At 38.5% G+C, this 19,919-nt stretch overlaps 2 protein-coding genes across 2 annotated transcripts; both read right to left on the reverse strand.

Annotated features, from left to right (window-relative positions):
* Positions 1 to 4,143: 4,143 nt before the first annotated feature.
* LOC307124132 (coenzyme Q-binding protein COQ10 homolog, mitochondrial) lies at positions 4,144 to 9,519 on the reverse strand. Its single transcript, XM_079813171.1, has 5 exons — positions 9,150 to 9,519; positions 8,084 to 8,236; positions 7,806 to 7,998; positions 7,005 to 7,106; positions 4,144 to 6,070 (listed from the first exon to the last, which is right to left on the reverse strand). Exons 1-5 carry the CDS (start codon positions 9,242 to 9,244, stop codon positions 5,912 to 5,914), a joined length of 702 nt encoding a protein of 233 aa, XP_079669297.1. The 5' UTR covers positions 9,245 to 9,519; the 3' UTR covers positions 4,144 to 5,911.
* Positions 9,520 to 14,735: 5,216 nt separating this feature from the next.
* On the reverse strand, positions 14,736 to 18,951 carry hsd17b1 (hydroxysteroid (17-beta) dehydrogenase 1; the record flags this gene model as incomplete). Its single annotated transcript, XM_079810597.1, has 6 exons — positions 14,736 to 14,903; positions 16,029 to 16,209; positions 16,347 to 16,440; positions 18,188 to 18,367; positions 18,544 to 18,705; positions 18,855 to 18,951. 6 exons carry the CDS (start codon positions 18,949 to 18,951, stop codon positions 14,736 to 14,738), a joined length of 882 nt encoding a protein of 293 aa, XP_079666723.1.
* Between the last annotated feature and the right edge of the window lie 968 nt (positions 18,952 to 19,919).

Here is a 19,919-nt window from a genome sequence, read left to right on the forward strand (position 1 = left end):
GGAGAAGTGATCATTAAACAAAAAGGTCTTGAGATGTGCTTTGAAGAATGGACGTGATGGACAGTCACGAAGAGGTTGGGGGAGGGAGTTCCAGAATTTGGGGGCCAAGGCACTGAAGGACCTGCCACCCAGAGTGGAGAGTCTGGTGCGGGGGATGACTTGGAGGTTTTGGTCAGAGGATCTGAGTGAGCGGGAAGGAGTATAAGGGGTCAAGAGGTCACAGATGTAGGGGGGAGCAAGGTTGTGGAGTGCTTTGAAAGTAAGTAGTAATACTTTGTATTTAATCCGGGACCGAACTGGTAGCCAATGAAGTTGATGGAGAATGGGGGTGATGTGTGCCGATCGTTTGGTATGGGTAAGGAGCCTGGCTGCAGAGTTTTGAATATATTGCAATCTTTGAAGGGATTTAGAGGGGAGACCAAGGAAGAGTGAGTTGCAGTAATCTAGACGGGACACAATGAAGGAGTGGACCAAAGTCTGTGCATCACTAACAGAGAGGAAGGGTCGGAGGCGGGTGTTGTCTGATTTCCTTCACAGCATGCAGCGTTTCATGTTCTGATTCTGTGACATGTGCTTTTAAGTGTTAGTTCACCCAAGTGAAAATAATGTCATTTATTACTCACCCTCATGCCGTTCCACACCCGCAAGACCTCCGTTCGTCTTCGGAACGTGAATTAAGATATTTGTGTTGAAATCTGATGGCTCAGTGAGGCCTGCATAGCCAGCAATGACATTTCCTCTCTCAAGATCCATTAATGTACTAAAAACATATTTAAATCAGTTCATGTGAGTACAGTGGTTCAATATTAATATTATAAAGCGACGAAAATATTTTTGGTGCGGCAAAATTATGTCGTCTTCAGTTCCGTTCAGTTCAGTCTCCAGACTCAATTAGGACATCGTAAACTAGGCTGCTCTTGGTTATAAGCCTGTGTAAGGTGTCGTTGAGCAGGAGCCAGGCCGCTGAGACACTGGAAGGAAGGATTGCACCAGTCACCAATGCCAGCATGAGTTTACTAGGGTTTCATAATCTGATTCTACGGTCAGGGCTGAAAAAGAATGAACATTGTGAAGACCAGTCTTCTTCTGTTAAGTATTTGTGTTAAATTAGTTGTGATTCAGGGCCGTGCAGAGAGTTCTTCAGGGGCAGGGGCTCAAATGTAAAAAAGGGGCAATATGTAAATATATATATATATATATATATACATATATATATATCTTATGCTCATCAAGCCTGCATTTATTTAATCAAAAATACAGAAAAAAACAGTAGCCTAATATTGTGAAATTTTATTACATTATGTTCTTTTTAACTTTTTATTAATAAAAGAATCTTGAAAATAGTATCACAGTTTCCATCATTGACATTAAATCCTCATATTAGAATGATTTCTGAATGATCATGTGACACTGAAGAGTGGAGTAATGATGATGAAAATACAGCTGTGATCACAGGAATAAATTATATTTTAAATTATTTTAAAATAGAAAACCATTATTTTAATAATATTTCACAATATTGCTGTTTTTTATCAAATAAATGCAGGCTTGATGAACATAAGAGACTTTCATAATGCTGCATAATATTCAAAAATGGTAATATAATAAAGTCCTTTCACGTAACCATTTCGCCGGCCTACACTTCACATAATAGGCCTGTAGGTGCTGGTGGCACTTGGGGTTTGTTAACTTTGATAGTTTAATGAAATAGTAAACGGTGTATCAATATACATAAATACAAGTGAATTTGACACTTACCATTAATGCGACTTTTGCTGCTGCTGCATGGTTTTGTGCAGGGATTTGTTTGTTAAAATCCATTTTGTCAGTGATGCAATTTAAAAAATCAGACAAACCGCAGGAAATCGTTCCACAAACGTTAGTTTGTCTGTCCATGTAATTTTCAACCGATTTATGAATAAGAACAGAAAATTACCGCTTCACATCGCCCAATGGAATTTGAACTTGCTTTGCCAGATCACGATTGGTTGGTGTATATACATGACAAACGGGCATTGGTGAATTGTGTAATACTTTAAAATATATAATATATAGATTTGTAATTAAATCAACACATTAGCTTTGATTATGGATGAAAAAAAAATATTGGTTTACTTTTTTCCCGTAAGGCCACACTCTCTCTGAAAGGACCATATTTGGCTCGAGAGCCGCTTCCGAACAGTGGAAAATCAGCTGTCAATCAAAACGCACGCGACCCATAGCAACGCGTTACGGCAACACCTCAACAGAAATTGTCCGACTTTTGAGCCGTTCGTTACTATTGTATACATTGTCATGTTATAATAATCACATTTATTTAGTTTTATTGACCACGATATTATCATTGATATTTGTCTGAGAGGGGCACTTTTGATTCATTTTGAATCAAATGAGTCCTGTTGTGATTAGACATGGAACTGCATAAGACTTAAGATGAAGACCGGCTTTGGGTGCTCGAGCCCCTGCCCTTTTTCAAAATGAATGCCATAAGTAGACCAATCCATGAAATGTATTAATATCATATCGTGTCTTGTATTGGTCTGCCTGCAAGCGAACACTGTTTTAAGATGCTTTATTTAATAATAATCAAACATAGTTTGCAATAAATCTGCATTGTTATTCTGTATTCTATACCACTATGGAATTAAATATCAGTAAAGGTTTGTGTGCTGTATGGTGCAAGGGAGGACAGGAGGGGGAATGTGTTGAAAGCACAGCAGTGTGAGATGTGCAAACAGTGCATCTGTCCTTGCATGTCATGTCACAGTATCACGATACACTGCTGACCTACAACTATCTAAGGCTGCTAGCGTGATGAGCGTCCTGAATCTACCCCAGGACAATCCCAAAATAAGATCAGATGCTGGCCAAGGAAAGATACAATGAACCTTAGGGATTGTGTAACTAGCATGCTACTGAGCTGCGACTGCGAGTGAGAGGATGCTGATGTGCTGTATTACTTCATCATGTGTACGCAAAGTAGGGGTTATTATAGTTAAGCCACATAAAGAGACCAGTGTGCTCAATGGAGACAAGGAGTCAAAGCTAAGTCACATACGTCTCATAATAATAAAACAGGCGGTGTCTTGAAAACTACATCCACACAGAGCACTGATACAAACTTCTTTCTACACATGATATACTGTCATAGTTTAACATATATTGACCAATTATGCTATAAAACCTGTAAAGAATTACACCTGCTAAGTATGCATATGTGTCAGTGGATACATTAATGACCTTAGACACATTTGTCTTTACATAAGTTGTTCTATCATAAGAATAAGTTCAAACCGACCATTCTTTTTCTACAAAATATGGTTAATTTGGTTGTATAAGCAAAAAACTATGATTTCCAATTCATTATAAGATACAAGAGAGATTGTAAGTCCACCCCCTTCAGCAAAAAGTTTTGTCTTAGTTGGGAAGTCCCTATTTCGTATCTGAAATCAATGTTTAAGTATTTTTCTTGGCCTCCTTAAAAGGGGGCATAACACACAGTTTCTGCCTGTCTCATGTTAATCTTGAGTACCTATAGAGTATTGCATCCTTCACATCTCCGAAGAGTCTTTTAGTGTTATCATATTTACAAAAGACATACTCACTGTACCGATTCTTTCCGAAAAACCGAATCTCGTGGAGGCATGCAGTGGGTGGAGCTAAAGAGTCACGAGCACACACACAATACATCATAGCAATATTCCTGGATAACTTTCGATTCACTATATGTTTGTGTTGTTTACATTATATGAATGTATGCACCGATTGCCAACAAAACACAGACATTTGATGCAGTTTCACTCCCCGCCTGAGGTTTCGACTCATGACAGGGAACAAACAAACACACTTGCAGAACTCCGTTGCTGCTCCGGAAAAAACAACTGCATCCACCGTTTCCTTAACGCTGGGTTATTTGGGAAGGTGAACAAGTTTATCTTTCCCTCAACCAGAAACATGCTTCTTTAGTGACATTGTTGATTTTCGTGGTCTAAAAACAAAATGACAGCGCTGCTGACGGCTTCAGTTGATGGCCGTGCTTTTGCTCTCGCTCTGGTTGATGTGCACACGTGCTCATCTGGGAGAAGTGCCCATACAAAGTATTCCGCCATACTCGGGGGGGAAAAAAACTTTCTGAAACTTATTCGAATCCTGAAGGAGTTTATTTGGTACAGAAATCCTCCGTCATACGTCCATTTTGGCCTTTAACAGTGTAAATGAGTCAGAATGCATGAAATAGCATTTAACCCCCCTTTAAGCCAAGCAGAATGACATTTGTCAAAGTTGTGCACAAGCTGTGATTAAGATATCTTGAAATAAATGTAAATAAATAAATCTATTGTGAATGACACCTCAAATTGTGAGGTGTGTTGAGGACGGCTGTGCCATTACTTTTTTAACAGATTGAGAGTGAGAGAGGCTCCTGGAGTGACCCAAATATCATCATCATCATACAGCTGCACTGGCCATTTATAACACAACTTGTCATCATGACTCTGAAAAGAACATTGTATTTTCTTCAGAAAGTGTAAAAATCGAATTAAAATAATTGATATAAAATTACACTTACATGGAAATGGGTGTTAACGCAATCTGAAATGATTATTTAATATGTCTGTGCCACTTTAACCACACAGAACTGGCAGTAATAGAGATACCTGTCCTGAACAAGTCATGATCTATCATAATTACTCTGTGGTTTGTTCCAGGCAGCATCCTGGGGTGCCACATGATGTGAAAAAGCCCCTTCTGAATCAAATGGCAAAATAATATACAGAATTGGGTTACTTTTTTTGCATTCGGTGTGCATTAAAATGCATTGTTTGAGTAGAATTTATTCCATAACTGGAATAAAATTCAGGTCGAATTACTGATTTATCTTCTAACTCGGGAGTTGCAGGGAACAACAAACGCTATAGCTACAAACGCATCAATTATGAGTTGCAATGTGACATTTGACAGATATATAGATGGAACAAAAAACTGTCAGTCTGAATCGTGTTGAATATTTTCACTCTAAAGGGGGTGCTATCAGCTTATCTGTGATTGGCCGACACTGAAGAAACAGGAGGAAGTTGGCTGTTTAGAAAGAAAGGGGTGTGGTCTCCGCTTGCAGCTGGGGTTTATGTAAGTGATCCTGAAATCATGTGAGTTTCTTGGAACATCTTCAAGACTTCACACTGAAAGAACATTTTTGAATACGATACTGTGAGGGTTCAGACATATAATGCTGTTAAAATAGTTCAGGAATGTATAAAGTATTGTTTCAGCTTAAGAGTTCAGCATATCATATTTGTGGATAATATAAGAAATATGGCATGTGACATCACCTAAACTAGAAGAGGAAGTGATGCATACCTATTATGTCTTGTATCTCTCATACATGTGCAAAACCTGTCATCCTGTGAAACATTTTGTAATATTTTTGTACCTATTGTGGTATTGTTTTTAAGGATTAAACTTTGGATGACTATAGTGTTGTGTGTTTCCGACAACGTATAAATACATAAAACACAGAGGATTAAGAAAATATATAGTTTTTATTACAAGTCTGGAAAAAGTGCACTGAATAATAATTTAGAGCTGATTTTCCCCCCCTTTGGTCAACCATGTGAACATAATGATCATAAACATGAAAAAGCATCCTTAAACACTTTACTACAATCATCATCCTCTTTCACTCCACAGATATAAATTATACACACGCGTTCATCGTCTCAATAAATTATAACTCTTATGGTTTAAATAAATAGGCTTTCCAAGCACGTGTTCTTTTTTCAGCAAAAATCTGTGCTGACATTAACAGTCCAAAATCCAACAAACTGGGTTAAAAAGAGGAGCAGTTCTTCTTCAGAACTGACCAATTGTAACAATGTATGTGGTTGTAATGTAACTCCTTGTGTCTATTGTGTCCTCAGGTTGCTCTTCTGAGTGAAGTCTGCTGTCGATGGACGCCGGTGCTGTAAAGTTTGGTTGCTCGTGTCTCAAAAGCGTTGACCATCTGTTTGACCACCTCGTCGAAAAACACCGTCACTAATTGTGAGTGGAGCAGAGATTTGAACTCAAATGACACCTAGAGAGGGGAACAAAGGTTTATGGGTAAAATTAGCACAATTTTAACCGTCATTGTATGATTTAAAATAGCTTGCTTTTTTATTTACTTTATTCAACAAGGGTTTTGTACCAGTGTCATTGAGATATTTTGAATTTGTTTTTTATGTTTTATGTTCTTTATGTAACGGACGTAGGCCAATTGTGCGTGTAAAGCAGGTTGAGTAGGACCGGTTACATTTGGTGCCGTGACTCGGATGGAATTGAGGTTTAGGGGGGGGTAAGTGTAACGGACGTAGGCCAGTAAGAGTTGTGCGTGTAAACCTCACTCCCCTGGCCTCAAGAGGCACTCTAGCAACTGACACTAGAGACTGCGGTCTTTAGCGTCCTCGCCCGTCTCCCACGCCAGAGACGCCAGTTCAGATCCCGCTCTGAGCAGTCAATAAGACCGGTTACATTTATAATTTTCATTTTAATTTCAGGTTAAATTTGAGTAATTTTGTTGTTTTAGTAACAAAAATGTTTTTTTTTTAATGGTTTTAGTTTTATATAAGCTTTAGTTTATATAATCCTGCTTTGTACTGATGCTAACATTCATTCAGTTTTGATTCTTCTTCAATGGGTCCTTCCTTTAATCTCCCGAATCCCTGTCGTCTTCCTGTGATGTCCATCGCACCCTGTCTAATCCGGTGACATTTAGGTCGTAGAGTTCCCTCTAACACTGGAATGCTTATCATCCTGTCTTCATTACTGGCTATTTAAGGAGAAACGGAAAGGCAACCCACATGTGGTAAGAATAGCCTCTAATCTGGTCTAATACCTCTGCTCACTTTGAACAGGAATTATGAGATTAATCCACCAAAGAGGAGGCACGGGCGAAAAGGAAGTGTCAAACTGACGAGTGTAAATTGTAAAAGTGTGTGCGTGTCTCTGTATTTGCTGGTTGCACTACTTACAAAGAACTCCACGTTGCATGATTTGGCCTGGCCTGCAGCTCCAGGAGTGAATCGCCACAATGTCTCAAGGTGATTGAAGAGCGTCCCGTCTGTACACACCGCCTGAAACACATGCACAGACTTCAGACAGCTTACCTAGTCAATATGTAAGCTGATCCTATGGTGCGCAGACATGTTGAAGGCTTAAGACAAACATCAGATTTACCCTTGTTAAATGAGTACCCCTCATGGGCGTCGGAACTATTGTGTGTGGGTGGGACAAGACCCACCCACTTTTTAAGACCAATGATATTAGACCCACTCACTTTTACCCTCTCTAATTCAGCGCATATCTGTTCACATACCCCTAACCGATAAACACTTTATTATTAAACACGTGTTATTTCCACTTTTCGAATATTTATATTGAAAATAAATGCCTTTCCAAACTGATATGTGATGGGAAAAGGGAGTAGAGCGAGTTTAGCAAAAGGCGGATTCGAAACCTTGGGTCGACTTGCGTCAACTTTCTCCCATGTACATTATTCTGCTGTAAATAATTTGTTGTCTTCTGTAATTTCGTCTGGCCCAACCAGACGTTTAGTAAACAAGGCGGGTGGCTATTTGAACTAAATGTAAATGGAATCTACTCCAGAAAGAAAATTCTAGGGGAGGACCCACCCACATTTTTTCCCTTCCGACACCCATGGTACCACTTAATCTAAAGAAATCTAGTTCCAACTCGCTACCTATTTTGTTAAAACAGGAATAATGTCTTCCATTCACAATTGAAATGGCTTTCTGATTTCTAAATAGACTCACTCGGACTTGGTGGTTCGGGATGACTGTGACCTCAGAGGTGTAGCGTTCGACGATAGGGGGGAAGCCGATCTCAAGTTGAGCTTGCATGTCCCCGTTCCGCCCCTTTGTGACCTTTGACTTCTTGCACCAAGGCACAAACTGCTGGTACTGCTCCACATTGGCAACAACGTTGTACATCTGCTCGGGTGAGTAACTGGTGAGAAAATGAACTTGTGTTACCAAAGATATTGTTAAAAGGGAAGATTTTATGGTTTTATGTGACAGTGGTGTGTACATACCCAATGCTTCGGCTCTCTAAGTACTCCATTCTCCGTGTTATGAGGGGGGCTGATAAGTTAATGAAGCTCCGGGTGGGCACCACCTGAGAAGATGCTGAAGGAGGAGGTAAACTCACCCGCCGGGTTGCTAAGATGCCACGTGAGCTCAAATGTCTACAGAAGAAACAAACAAACAAACAGTTATTCAATTAACATTGTCATATGTCTAAAGGGTTGCAGCTTGCATGTTGACAGGTTTGTTTACTACAAATACGCTGTGACGCAGTTTTTTTTAGACATTTCTGTGTTGACCCGGTAAAATTCTAGTAAATAGTAAAGGACAGGTAACCGTGTTTCACAGTTGCGTGGCACACGGCCAACAACAGCGCGCAGGCGCGCGCACTGGCACTGCATTATTCAAACGATGAACACGCTTCGCTTTCAGGATTTTGTTAAATCTAAATAAATAAATACAAATCTTTCAAAAGCAAAATTAATTTAGTGGGCGAACGCTATTGTATATTTACGATATCGCACCAAGATAATTTGACATAAATACTATAGTTTTTTTTATCTTCTGGTACTCATGGTAGGCTACTTTTCGCTCACAGCAGCTCTTCAGTTTCACCGTCTCGTGACTTCTCACTCCCCTGTGGAGGATTTTACACCAGCGCTAGCTGCTCTTCTGCTTTGTTCAACATTCCCACACAATTCACAACTAACTTAACGTTACTTACAACACATCCAATTCAACAGGTTTACACACCGGCAACAATTTTAAATAAACACTAGACGCATATAAGCTCATTTAGCCTATTGTTAAAGTGTAACATACCAGGAGTCTGGGCTATTTTTTGAGCTGTGTGTGTTGTGTGTGTGTGTCCCGCTGTGGACTTTTTTTGAAAATGTAAAAATGCATTTCTCTGATGGGTAACGTTTAGGGTTAGTGTAAGGGGATATAGTTTGTACAGTATATCCATTACGTCTAGAGTCCCCACAAAGATATTGTCAGTGTGTGTATAAATAAATAACCTGTAGGCTACAATACTAAGTTAATTGCTGTAAAGGTTGAGTTATGCGCTTTTACCTGAGGGAGCAGTTGGAGTTTCTCCTCATGACATCGCACGACTGTCTTTCCGACATCAGAGCCCGAAGTACAAGCGAGGTGGTCTTTTTTGCCATTTGTGCTATTAGAAGCTTGTGAAATCACTACTATTCAAAAAAGTGCCCTGCGCAACGATAACCGTGTCAATGGCCGTAATAACCGGCGGCTCCGCTCGCTGTAACTGAACGCCAGTGTGGAGGGCTTTACTATTAAGGGCAGAGCTGTGGAGTGACGCACTGAGAGGAGGAGTTGAGAACCGACTCCCACAGGTACTTAGACGATTATGAAGTCATTCACCTTCAGGGCTTTCCCTTTGGCGAGTCGACTGTCTGGAACAAGGAGAGAATGTGCTTTAGGACGGTGATTCTCGACCTTTTTGACTCCAAAGCCCTCCATACCAGATAAAGATAAAGGGCCAGATTTACTAAACAGGACAAAACGAGCGCAATTCCAAAAAAATTCAAATTCCTGCTGTAAATCTTTACTGTTTCTACAAAATATTTTAGAGCTTAGCATAACTAGAAAAATGTAAATTAATTAAATATATAAAAATGTCCATGGAGTTATAAGATCTTGAAATTACACTATTAAAAATTCAACTCATATAGCCTACAGTACCTACAGGTTTTCCAAGACCATGATGTAAACCAGATGTTGAGAGTGAACAAACTAAATTTGTTCTCATTCAAGAAGCTGTTTCACTTCGATATACGCCACTATATGGAAGAAAAGACGATAGTTGCATTCTGATTTTAAACCATTTTAAGTCATATTGAAGTCCCCTTGATAAAGTTTGCTGAGGTCCCCTGTTTGAGGATCACTGCGTTATGGATTTAATGGCATCCAACAGTCTCCTTTCTACAGAATTGTTTTTGTTGCATTCTATAAATACTTGAAAAAATTTGATTGACCCTGAATATTACATTTAATTATTATCATTTTTGTATGTGTCATCTGCCATCAAAAGTGTTTTACAGAGAATATGGTCCATGATAACCTGTCTAGAACAGAGGCAACAGGATCTAAATGATTGGAGGGGAGGAATCATGCACTTCTGCCTGAGCCTGGCCCAACATGTCATTAACCCATAGGAACAGAAATAATCCTGATAAGGCAGATTCAGTTGGAATTGAGGTGACGTCACAGAAAGGCTTAAATGTTAACTTTTCAGTCCGTACAGGATTGCAAAGTGCAGCTCATTTGTGTTGTGTAATACCTAGAACGTCAGCCATGACATTGTAAGGATGGTCTTGATGTAGAAAATTTGTTCTCTCAGAGTCAGATCAGAGTCCACAATTTCAGTTGAGTTGGCACTGCCATACACACCACAAACACATAGTCAATGATACACCTTTACTTTATCTACCTAGTGCATGAGAGGTGTGTGTGTGCGTGCAAGCTATATTAGCAATGAATGCGCTACACACTTGGTCATTATAACTATTTAGCTTTTATTAGGAACACACATTGTATACACTAGCTGCTTCATGACTATGACATGCTCAAGATCAAACACAGTATAGCTAAAATGGCCCCACTGCTAAAATTTGATATCTATATTTAGTTCTCAGGGTCAGATATCAGTCTTATTTTCTTACAAGTCCAAGAAAGTTCAATGTATTCTGTTGGTATTATTCCACTTATTGAAATGTATTATGACCTTAACCCTTAATCGTCCCTTGGGGTCCAGCTGACCTCACTGGACTTTTCCTCCATTTTTTAAAAGTGTTCCCTTCATCTCAGGGCCATGAGACTCTGTGACTTTTCCTAAATAATCTATCTAAACATGCACAAAAAATCTGGGCTTGATTTGGTTGTTCTAAAGGTGTGTAAAAAAATTTTTACCGTTTAAGTCCCTCGGGGTCAGATTGACCCCACATTGAAAATGAATGGGAAAGTGTAAAAAATACATTTTTTTCACTTTTTTAATAATTTTTTTTTACTAAATCCAGTATAAATCTGAAAATTTCCACATTTATATCAAGGTCTGGTCCTAGAGCATAAACACAAAGTAGAACGAACTTTCTGTCTCATACACACACGCACACACACACACACAAACACACACGTGTGTGACTGCAACAGAGAGCATTTTTATAGAAACTGGCAAATAAAATCAACAAAACTGTCATAAATCTGAAAGATTTTCATACATAAATGAAGTACTAATACTAGAGCACAAATGCAATATGGAACAAGCATGTTCACTCACACGCACACACACACAAACACAAACACAGGTGTCTGGAGCATTTTTTTGGATTTTGGCAATGAATGGGAAAATGTAAAAAATGCTTTTTTTTTCACTTTGTTTGTAAAAAAAAATCAACTAAATCCAGTATAAATCTGAAAATGTCTACATTTATATCAATATCTGGTCCTAGAGCATAAACACAAAGTGGAACGAACTTTCTGTCTCATACACACACGCACACACACACAAACACACACGTGTGTGACTGCAACAGAGAGCATTTTTATAGAAACTGGCAAATAAAATCAACAAAACTGGCATAAATCTGAAAAAATTCCATACATAAATGAAGGACAAATACTAGAGCACAAATGCAACATGGAACAATCATGAGAAAGAGAGGGAAAAGGGCAAATAAAAGAAAGATGAAAGGCAGCTTAACTTTTGCATAACTTCCCTATGGACCTCTAGTGGATAATGTGGTCATTGCACTCTCTTTCTCTTTAAAGGTCCCATGGCATGGCATTTTTCTATTATTTTATAGTGTTTTCTGAGGTGTACTTATATTATTAGTATGATTTTTACATCATAAAATGTCATAATTTAGAAATAAAAGGCATTTTTTCTATACTGCTGTTTGCCCTGTGGCTGAATGCCCTGCTTCAAGAGGCGTGTCTGCTGTGAGACTTCAGTAAAAACGCCCACTGTTGTGATTGGCTGACATCTTTGCATTTTAAATGAGCGGAGGGGGCGTGGTTTAACGAGGCACGAGCAGGCACGAGTCTGCCAGAGAGACGGATGGACCTGTGTTCACTTCTCATCAGTTCTCTCAGCATGTCTCAGTTCAGGGTGAACTGTTGTAGTTACTAGCATATACTTCAGGTTATTAGTTTATTTCTAGTCGGAGGGGCTGTCACTCATGTCAGAAAGTTAGTAACTTTAGTAAATTATGGATCAGCGCTGACTCGAGACGCGAACCGTTTAGAACGATTCAGTCCGATTTGGTGAACTGGTTCGGTTCACTAAAAAGAACCGATTCAAAAGAATGATTCGTTCGCGAACCGGACATCACGGAGACGAAGCGATTGCTAACAAAGTTATTTATAGTAACTACTGAGTTATGAGAGCGCTGTCAGTCAGCGCGAGTTTATTGTGTTTGTATCTGAGAGATCTGAATAAACACGAGTCCCAGTCACACCGAGTCCTCTTCATCATTATTCTACCAACTTTGTAACACATGCAATGTACCATTACAGCGAGATGAACGAGTTAGTAAGTGTTGAGTATAGCATTATTTCTAGATATGTTCCAATCATATGAATAGCGTCATTGACGCGCATTGAGTAACGTTACACAGCGCAAACAAAGACACAACAGCTGTAATCGAATAAATCTGTTTATTGTGGGGTTTATTGTGGGGAAAGCTGGCTAGCCTAGCCCAGATATGCTCACGCTTACCCCCCTTCTGCTTAATCTCACGCCGCGTTTGGTGCCTCCGCTGTGGGCCAGATGCAGTACTGGGGGTCGGGGATTCCAGATGCAGTACTGGGGGTCGGGGATGTTGGAGGCCGAGCTTCGGCGTGCGTGAAGTTTATCTCTAAAGATGTGACTGCTGATGTTAAACAGAAAAGACTGTATGCCATTTTAGAACAGATAGACGCGACAAGGACGTACAAAAACACTGACTCACAAGATAGAAAACACGAAAACACAGTTCTGTCGGGAGAGAGAGAAGCCGCTGCGTGTCCACAAATAATAAATAATAAGCTACACATAAGAAATCAATGATCACAGATCAGAAGGAACTGAAGAAAGACTTCTGTTTTCATTTGTACATCCAAACACTGAGAAACTGCCAGTGTTCACTCGTTCACAAGTAACGTTAATGATCTCGAGTGTTTGCATGGGTGTGCCAGATTCTCTGGGCGGGGGAAAGGGAGGAAACCGCTCCTGCTTGGACGTCAAACCAGGAGACTTCAGGATTGGCTCGTCTGGCCTGTCATTTTCTCAAAGGCAGAGAGAGACAGCCAGAACTCGGGTTTACACCGATCAACATTTCTATCCACTTGGGGACAATATTCAGGCTAGGGGAACTCATATTAATGTTGAAATACCTCATAAAATGAAAATTTCATGCCATGGGACCTTTAACTATAATTCCTAAAGTTTTTCCACAAACCTACAGATGGCGGTATTCTATCCCTAACACATAGAGCAATGTCCAAAAACTATTTATATTTATTTAAGATCATCATTCAAGTGATTTTTTTTTATAAAAAAATGATTTTTAATGAGCCAATTTATGACATAGTTAAGTATTTGTGCAGTAAATAGGTAAAAAACTACCAAATACCCACAAAAACACAGCATAAATGTATAGTTGAGAAGTAAATATAAAAAATGATATATAGTTTTCCATGTAAAAAAATTATATTTCCTTATGCAATCGCTCTGTAAAAGTTTGGGGTCTATCTGACCCCAAGGGACTCAAACGTAAACCCTACTTGAGGGGCGATTAAGGGTTAAAAGGGTCAACCCTTTGATTTATTTCAAACCTTTGAACTAGTCCCACGCATTGCAATGGCTGATCCTTGCATTAAGTGGCTTAAGTTGGTTATGTGACTGTCCCACCAAAACAAATCTATCGTGTTAGATCTAATCCTATTCTACAGTCCCTGAGTCCCGAAGGAAGACCGAATATAGTCAGGATACTGTGACACGCAAATTAGTACGTCATGTGTATATGTTACTGCACCTTATCAATGAACTTATCTCATCTTCCTTCCTTCCAAAGGCAAAGGAAAGGTAATTTCCTATTATTATGCAAAGTATCACACAATGTTTTCATAACTGACTTAGGTTAAGGAGCTATTATTTCATTATGCTATAGACCTGAAATTATATGAATATATCAGAATGACAATCAGTGACGTCTGCATGTGACGATCAAGATCAGTGTCCTTGAATGATACGCTCACAATATAGAGTAAAATATTGACCTTTCACAGATTTAGAGTGCTCTGCCCTCATGTTCTCTGATTCTTGTAAACAAATGAAGAAAAACGTAAAACACTGACGGTTTTAGGTGAAAGGGACCGGACAGTGCTGAACTCTGTACAGAATTTCAACTCAAGGGCTGAGGTATAGAGAAGAACACAAACTGGTAGACAAAACACCCAAAGCTTTTATTTTCACTGCCTCTGTTGTACAAATCACAGTTATTCAGAGTATGTTAGTGATTCTAGCATAAAGTACCAGCAGAAACACTTCAGTTTCAGCTGAATGCTTAATATGTCACAACTTTTGAAATGTAAATGTATTGTTTTTTTTGTAGTTGAGGGCTTATGAAAAGAATCGTACTGGTTGAATTAGCATCATATCTGTGGATCTGTATTGGGTGCAGAGAAGATGAGCTTGCTCATTGCTCGGATGTACTGAGAGCCATCCATGGAGGTGAGTTTCAGGCTGCTCATGGGTAGCAGGGCTCTGTTAGTGTAATATCTGAGGAATGGAGTCGGTGCTTCTATTGCCTCCAGATATACCTAAAAGTGGAAATAAGAGCAAGATGGAATATGTTAAAATGGTCAAGGCAATATATTTGGTATATAATATCTTATAAAACAATTGGTAAATAGCTAATATATAATGGGGAAATCTGTTTAGATATAAGTTTAGCATGTACAGATTGATTATACATCAGACAATGTGTTGTTAAGGGAAATAAATGGAAACTATTTAGTTGTTATAAAATGTAAAATTAATCAAAAAGGCCACTACTGGGATAATATACAGTGCATATATATGCTGTGCTCAAAAAAGTTGATTAATCGTGATTAATTGCATCTAACATACAAGTTTTCATATATAATATGTGTATATATTATAGTTATATAAGTGTGTGTGTGGCGCATACCAATTTATGTATGCATATAAGCTATATATTATATATATATAATAATATATACACACATATATCATATAAACAAAAACTTTTGTTAGGTGTGCTTGATTGCGATTAATCGATTTGACAGCACTTTATATATATATATATATATATATATATATATATATATATATATATATATATATATATATATATATATATATATATATATATATATATATATATATATATATATATATATACACGCACACACATATGTTGATATTCAGATTTAAACATTTCATCAAAAATAATTAAATTCACGTTGTCACAGATCACTATTTTCTAGACACAAAGTTCACAAAGAACAATTAACCTCAAAGCTGTTTGGACAGACTAAATCTAAATTATGTTGACATTCAGTTTAAATAATTACATGTGCCATTGTTGTAAACAGGGCCTCATGTGATTTCAGTATTATATTTACTATATACTATTGCTTTTTACGATTTATTTTATAATATTTTATATAATATAATATTATATATAATATTTTTCATCGTATTGCTAGACCAATTGTTTACTCACAATAGATGTTTTTTCTTAGTGGAAGCTTTACAATAATATTCAGGTAAGATTATAAAATAATTACAACTCAAGTCTATATTTATTTATTTAGCTCTGCATCTGATCACTCTGTCAGGTTTTGACTGTTTAGAGCAGACACTGTCCTTCACCCTCGCTCAGAGGGTGGCGTTCTTGCTGCCAGTGCTGAATGTAGCACCTGTATGATGTCATCCGTATCCTGAGCTGCATTCTGGAACACTGACTGGCAGTGCTGCAGGTACTGATCATACAGGCTGCGTGTGTGTGCGTCAACCTCCAGGGCCTCATCGCTGGGCTCAGTCCTCTTTAGGTTCATCAGGAAGTCTGTGTTGACTGGTCCACATTCAATCAGGCTCACACTGCAGCAGGGGAGACGGAATGTTCAGATGGACAAATTGTATGGGTGCCTGAGCAATTTATCTGGAGAACATTTAATAGGCAAAAAGGTTCTATTTGGTTATACAAGTACAAATATGTTCACTCATTTAATACTCACTGAATGTCGAAGTGCTGGAGTAGAATGGCCAGGCTCTCACAAGCGCCCTCTACTGCAAATTTGCTAGCACAGTATACCTCATTGAATGGTAAACCTGAGTTTTGAACAGAGAACATAGTTATTTTATTCAACCCCATTAGCAAATTCTAGGATTTCTTGTTGCAAGCAAAAATGTCACAGGATTTACTGAGGTTTAAGCTTGGAAAAGGGGCAGTTGTGGCCTAATGGTTAGAGCGGTGTTTCCCAACCGGGGTGCCGTCTGACGAGAGCAGGGGTGCAGTGTAAAAAAGTCCTTCAAATATATATATGTCTTTGTTTGTTTTGTTTTTTTTCTCTCTCAAATTTTTCAAATAATTCTCTCTTTGTGAACTTTGTAAACTATGTAAGTGCTGCCGTATGTTCGAATGTGACCAGTCATTTTCGCCGTCATCACCCGGGTGTAGTGCCAGAAGACGCGAATGAGAAGTCGCGCGCGCACTCATCCGAAAGCGCGCACACGTCTCAAAGCGCGCAAATATTGAGTTCTGTTTCAAGTCTTGCTCTTGAACGGACAAACTCACACAAAAGTATGTCAACATGTCCATCTTGATGAGTATCCTAGCAGACATAGTCTGTATATGCCTTAAGTAAACTTTATACAGTCGATAAAGACGACGCATATCCATGCATTAGGTCTTAAAGGGGCAGTAGCCTTTACTGCTGTCTGTTTAATGTCAAACAACAAAAGACAAGGACATCACTCACTGCTCTTGATTGAATAGCTTTTGTAAGTTTAATAGGATAAATTTTTTATTTATACAGTCAAATATGCAATGTTATTTTACATTTGATCAATTTCTGTACCTGAAAACTAATGTTAGACGTAGCATACCTGAAAAGCATAGTTTATTTTATTAGTAGGCCTATCTTTGCTCAATAATATTTATTTTTGCTGCTGCTTGATTTAAATTATTTCTTCTTATTATTTTCTTTATTTTTATTTGACAGTAGTCCTTTTTTCCCTGAACATAGCAAATACTGAACCGTACCGAAACCGTGATACAAACCGAACCGTGAGCAATCTGTACCGTTACACCCCTAGCGTAACGTATGCGGGGGGGTGCCACAAAATGGAGAGAATTTTCAAAGGGTGCCATGACTGAAGAAAGGTTGGGAAACACTGCTTAGAGAGTCGGACTTGAAACCTGAAGGTTGCGGGTTCGATTCTTAATACTGGCAGGCACATAAACCCCAATAGCTCTCCGGTTATCGCAGTGAATGGCTTCCCACTGCTCCGGGTGTGTGTGTTCACTACTCACTGCTCCTAATGTGTGTGCACTAACTTGGATGGGTTAAAAGCAGAGTATGGGTTACCATACTTGGCCTTCACGTCACTAAAACAAAACAAAAAAAGCATTTTGCAATGATGTAAGAGAAACAAGAGAGATTTTTGTTTCTTATAGGTCAATCTTGTTTTATGGATGTTGCTCATTTGGCTTGCTCATTTGGGGTTTAAAAGACAAATATTCAGTAATATTGCTTCAATTGCACGACACTGTCAGCGAGAACAAAATCTGAACTTAATTGATCTGGATAATGACACTATTGTCTCCTGTAGAGCTTGTTTTGTTTTTGCTCATAATTTATGAATTCTCCATAATTAACACGTGTCAAAGCAGCTTCACAGAAATAAACAGGAAAATAACAAAGTGCTACATAAATAAATGTGACATCTTGACGTTTTTTCAGAAATGGAAAAACAAGACAAAACATCTGATTAAGAACATCATTTTTGCAATGAATTTCTTTGCTTCACTACATGTTTTTGAAAAATGTCACTTTCTCTCTCCATCCCCACTCACCCTGTAGTCCTCCCATGCTGCCGGTCACAAGGATTCGTCCATGTCTTTTTCTCTTCATGTCCGGTAGGAAGGTCTGTATGGTGCGAAGTGTGCCCAGCAGATTGACATCCAGGATTCCACGCATAGTGTCCAGTGATTGAGCTTCCAGAGGGCCCATTAGACCTACACCTGCATTACAAACTAACACAAAGATATCAGGAGGGAATCGATGAAATAACTGATCCCAAAGTCCTTTGTTTAAAATAAGGGGTTTGTAAGCACAGTGAACTCAAACGATGTTCATGTGGGCTTTTAACCTTGTCTTTAGACACACCTTTTCCCTTTGAAAGGGCATAATGTCTTATACTTTCGCTTACCCAGTATGTCAATTCTGCCCTCTGTAACATTTCTTTTAGCATCAAGTATAGACTGCTGGTCTGTCACATCCATCTGTAGTATGGCCATAGTGTCTTTATGGAGCCCTCTCACACTCTCCAACAGCCGTTGCTTCTTGTCCAGGTTCCGCATGGTCGCATAAACTAAACAACATCGATAATCACTCACACCTGTTTTAAACAATGATTGTAACTATATAAAAAGCACACTTTCTACTAACGTTAACTGTTATTTTCAGACATGCATGTCAGATAAGTACCACAGAAATGCACTGTATTGTTACATCAGTTACCTTTGTAGGTTTTTGACGGATTTGATGCGAGATGCACAGCAAGGCTGAGCCCAATCCCCGAAGAGCATCCAGTAATGAGAACAACTTTCTGCTCCATTTGTGCAATAAAACATCAGTCTGCAGCACCAAAGAGACGAGCGCTGCAGTGGAAGTGTTCCATCTAACTGCTTTGTCTCTGATTCAAATGTTTTAGATTTCTCCACTATCACAAGGCCAGCTTGGTGCAAACATTTTTGGTTCACACTGTTTTTTTGTTTGTTTTTTTCTTCCTTCAGCAGGTGCGACTTCCAACAGACACATACTGTACATGTCACCAGCTGTGGTAAAAAATATGAAAAACCAATCATTTAAAGATTTTATTTGATGCCACAAAAACATGATTTTTGGTTGGTTAGCAACTTACTTCATTAGACACATTCACTGTGTGGGTCAATATTTAAGCCCTTTTCCCATTCTTCTCCAAAAATATTTTGGTAATAACCAAATCATTGTTTTTTTTATTTGTTTATTTAAATAAATGTTTCCTAAAGAAGCATTTTCTTGGTGTTTTGACAGCTGAAGACAGATAAAATGTTAACAGCACTGTAAAAATATTTTATGAGGTTGTAAATAAAACAAGATTATTTGAGTATATTTGAATATGAGAGAATTTGAATATGAGAGAATACCCTTACAAGAACTATTTCAGTCTGTCTACTTCAAATTTTCACATTTAATTGAATGGGTTACTTGCCGTTCCTCTAATTGTGAAATTTGCTAGCATTTCTGAGTGAGAATTGTTTTACACCTATTTTTTTTCAGTGAGTTTCTTTTTAACTGTATACTGTGTTGATCGTCAACTTTGTTGAGTGTTGACATCCGTGTCTGACTTGCATGAAGCTGTCATACTTATCTACTCACCTGTGCTATATTTCATCTCACTAGTCCCTCTTTAAGATTTATTTTTGACACATTCTGCTGAATATTTTCATTAACACGATCTGTCTTGGAGTCTGTAGTTTAGAGTGAGATTGGATACATTTCTACCACTTCATCCAACACCTCAAAAAAGGCCCAAGTTTTTTT

Source organism: Gobio gobio (assembly GCF_949357685.1).
Source record: "Gobio gobio genome assembly, chromosome: 1".
Taxonomy (NCBI): domain Eukaryota; kingdom Metazoa; phylum Chordata; class Actinopteri; order Cypriniformes; family Gobionidae; genus Gobio; species Gobio gobio.

Bases quoted from the DNA above. Each gene is read 5' to 3' on its own strand.
- LOC307124132 (XM_079813171.1), bottom strand. From the start codon at position 9,244: ATGGCAAAAAAGACCACCTCGCTTGTACTTCGGGCTCTGATGTCGGAA. The intron at 7,107-7,805 runs GTGAGTCTATTT...CATGTGTTTCAG, and splicing joins TCCCGAACCACCAAGTCCGA to GCGGTGTGTACAGACGGGAC. The intron at 6,071-7,004 runs GTAAGTAGTGCA...TCCCCTCTCTAG, and splicing joins CATGCAACGTGGAGTTCTTT to GTGTCATTTGAGTTCAAATC.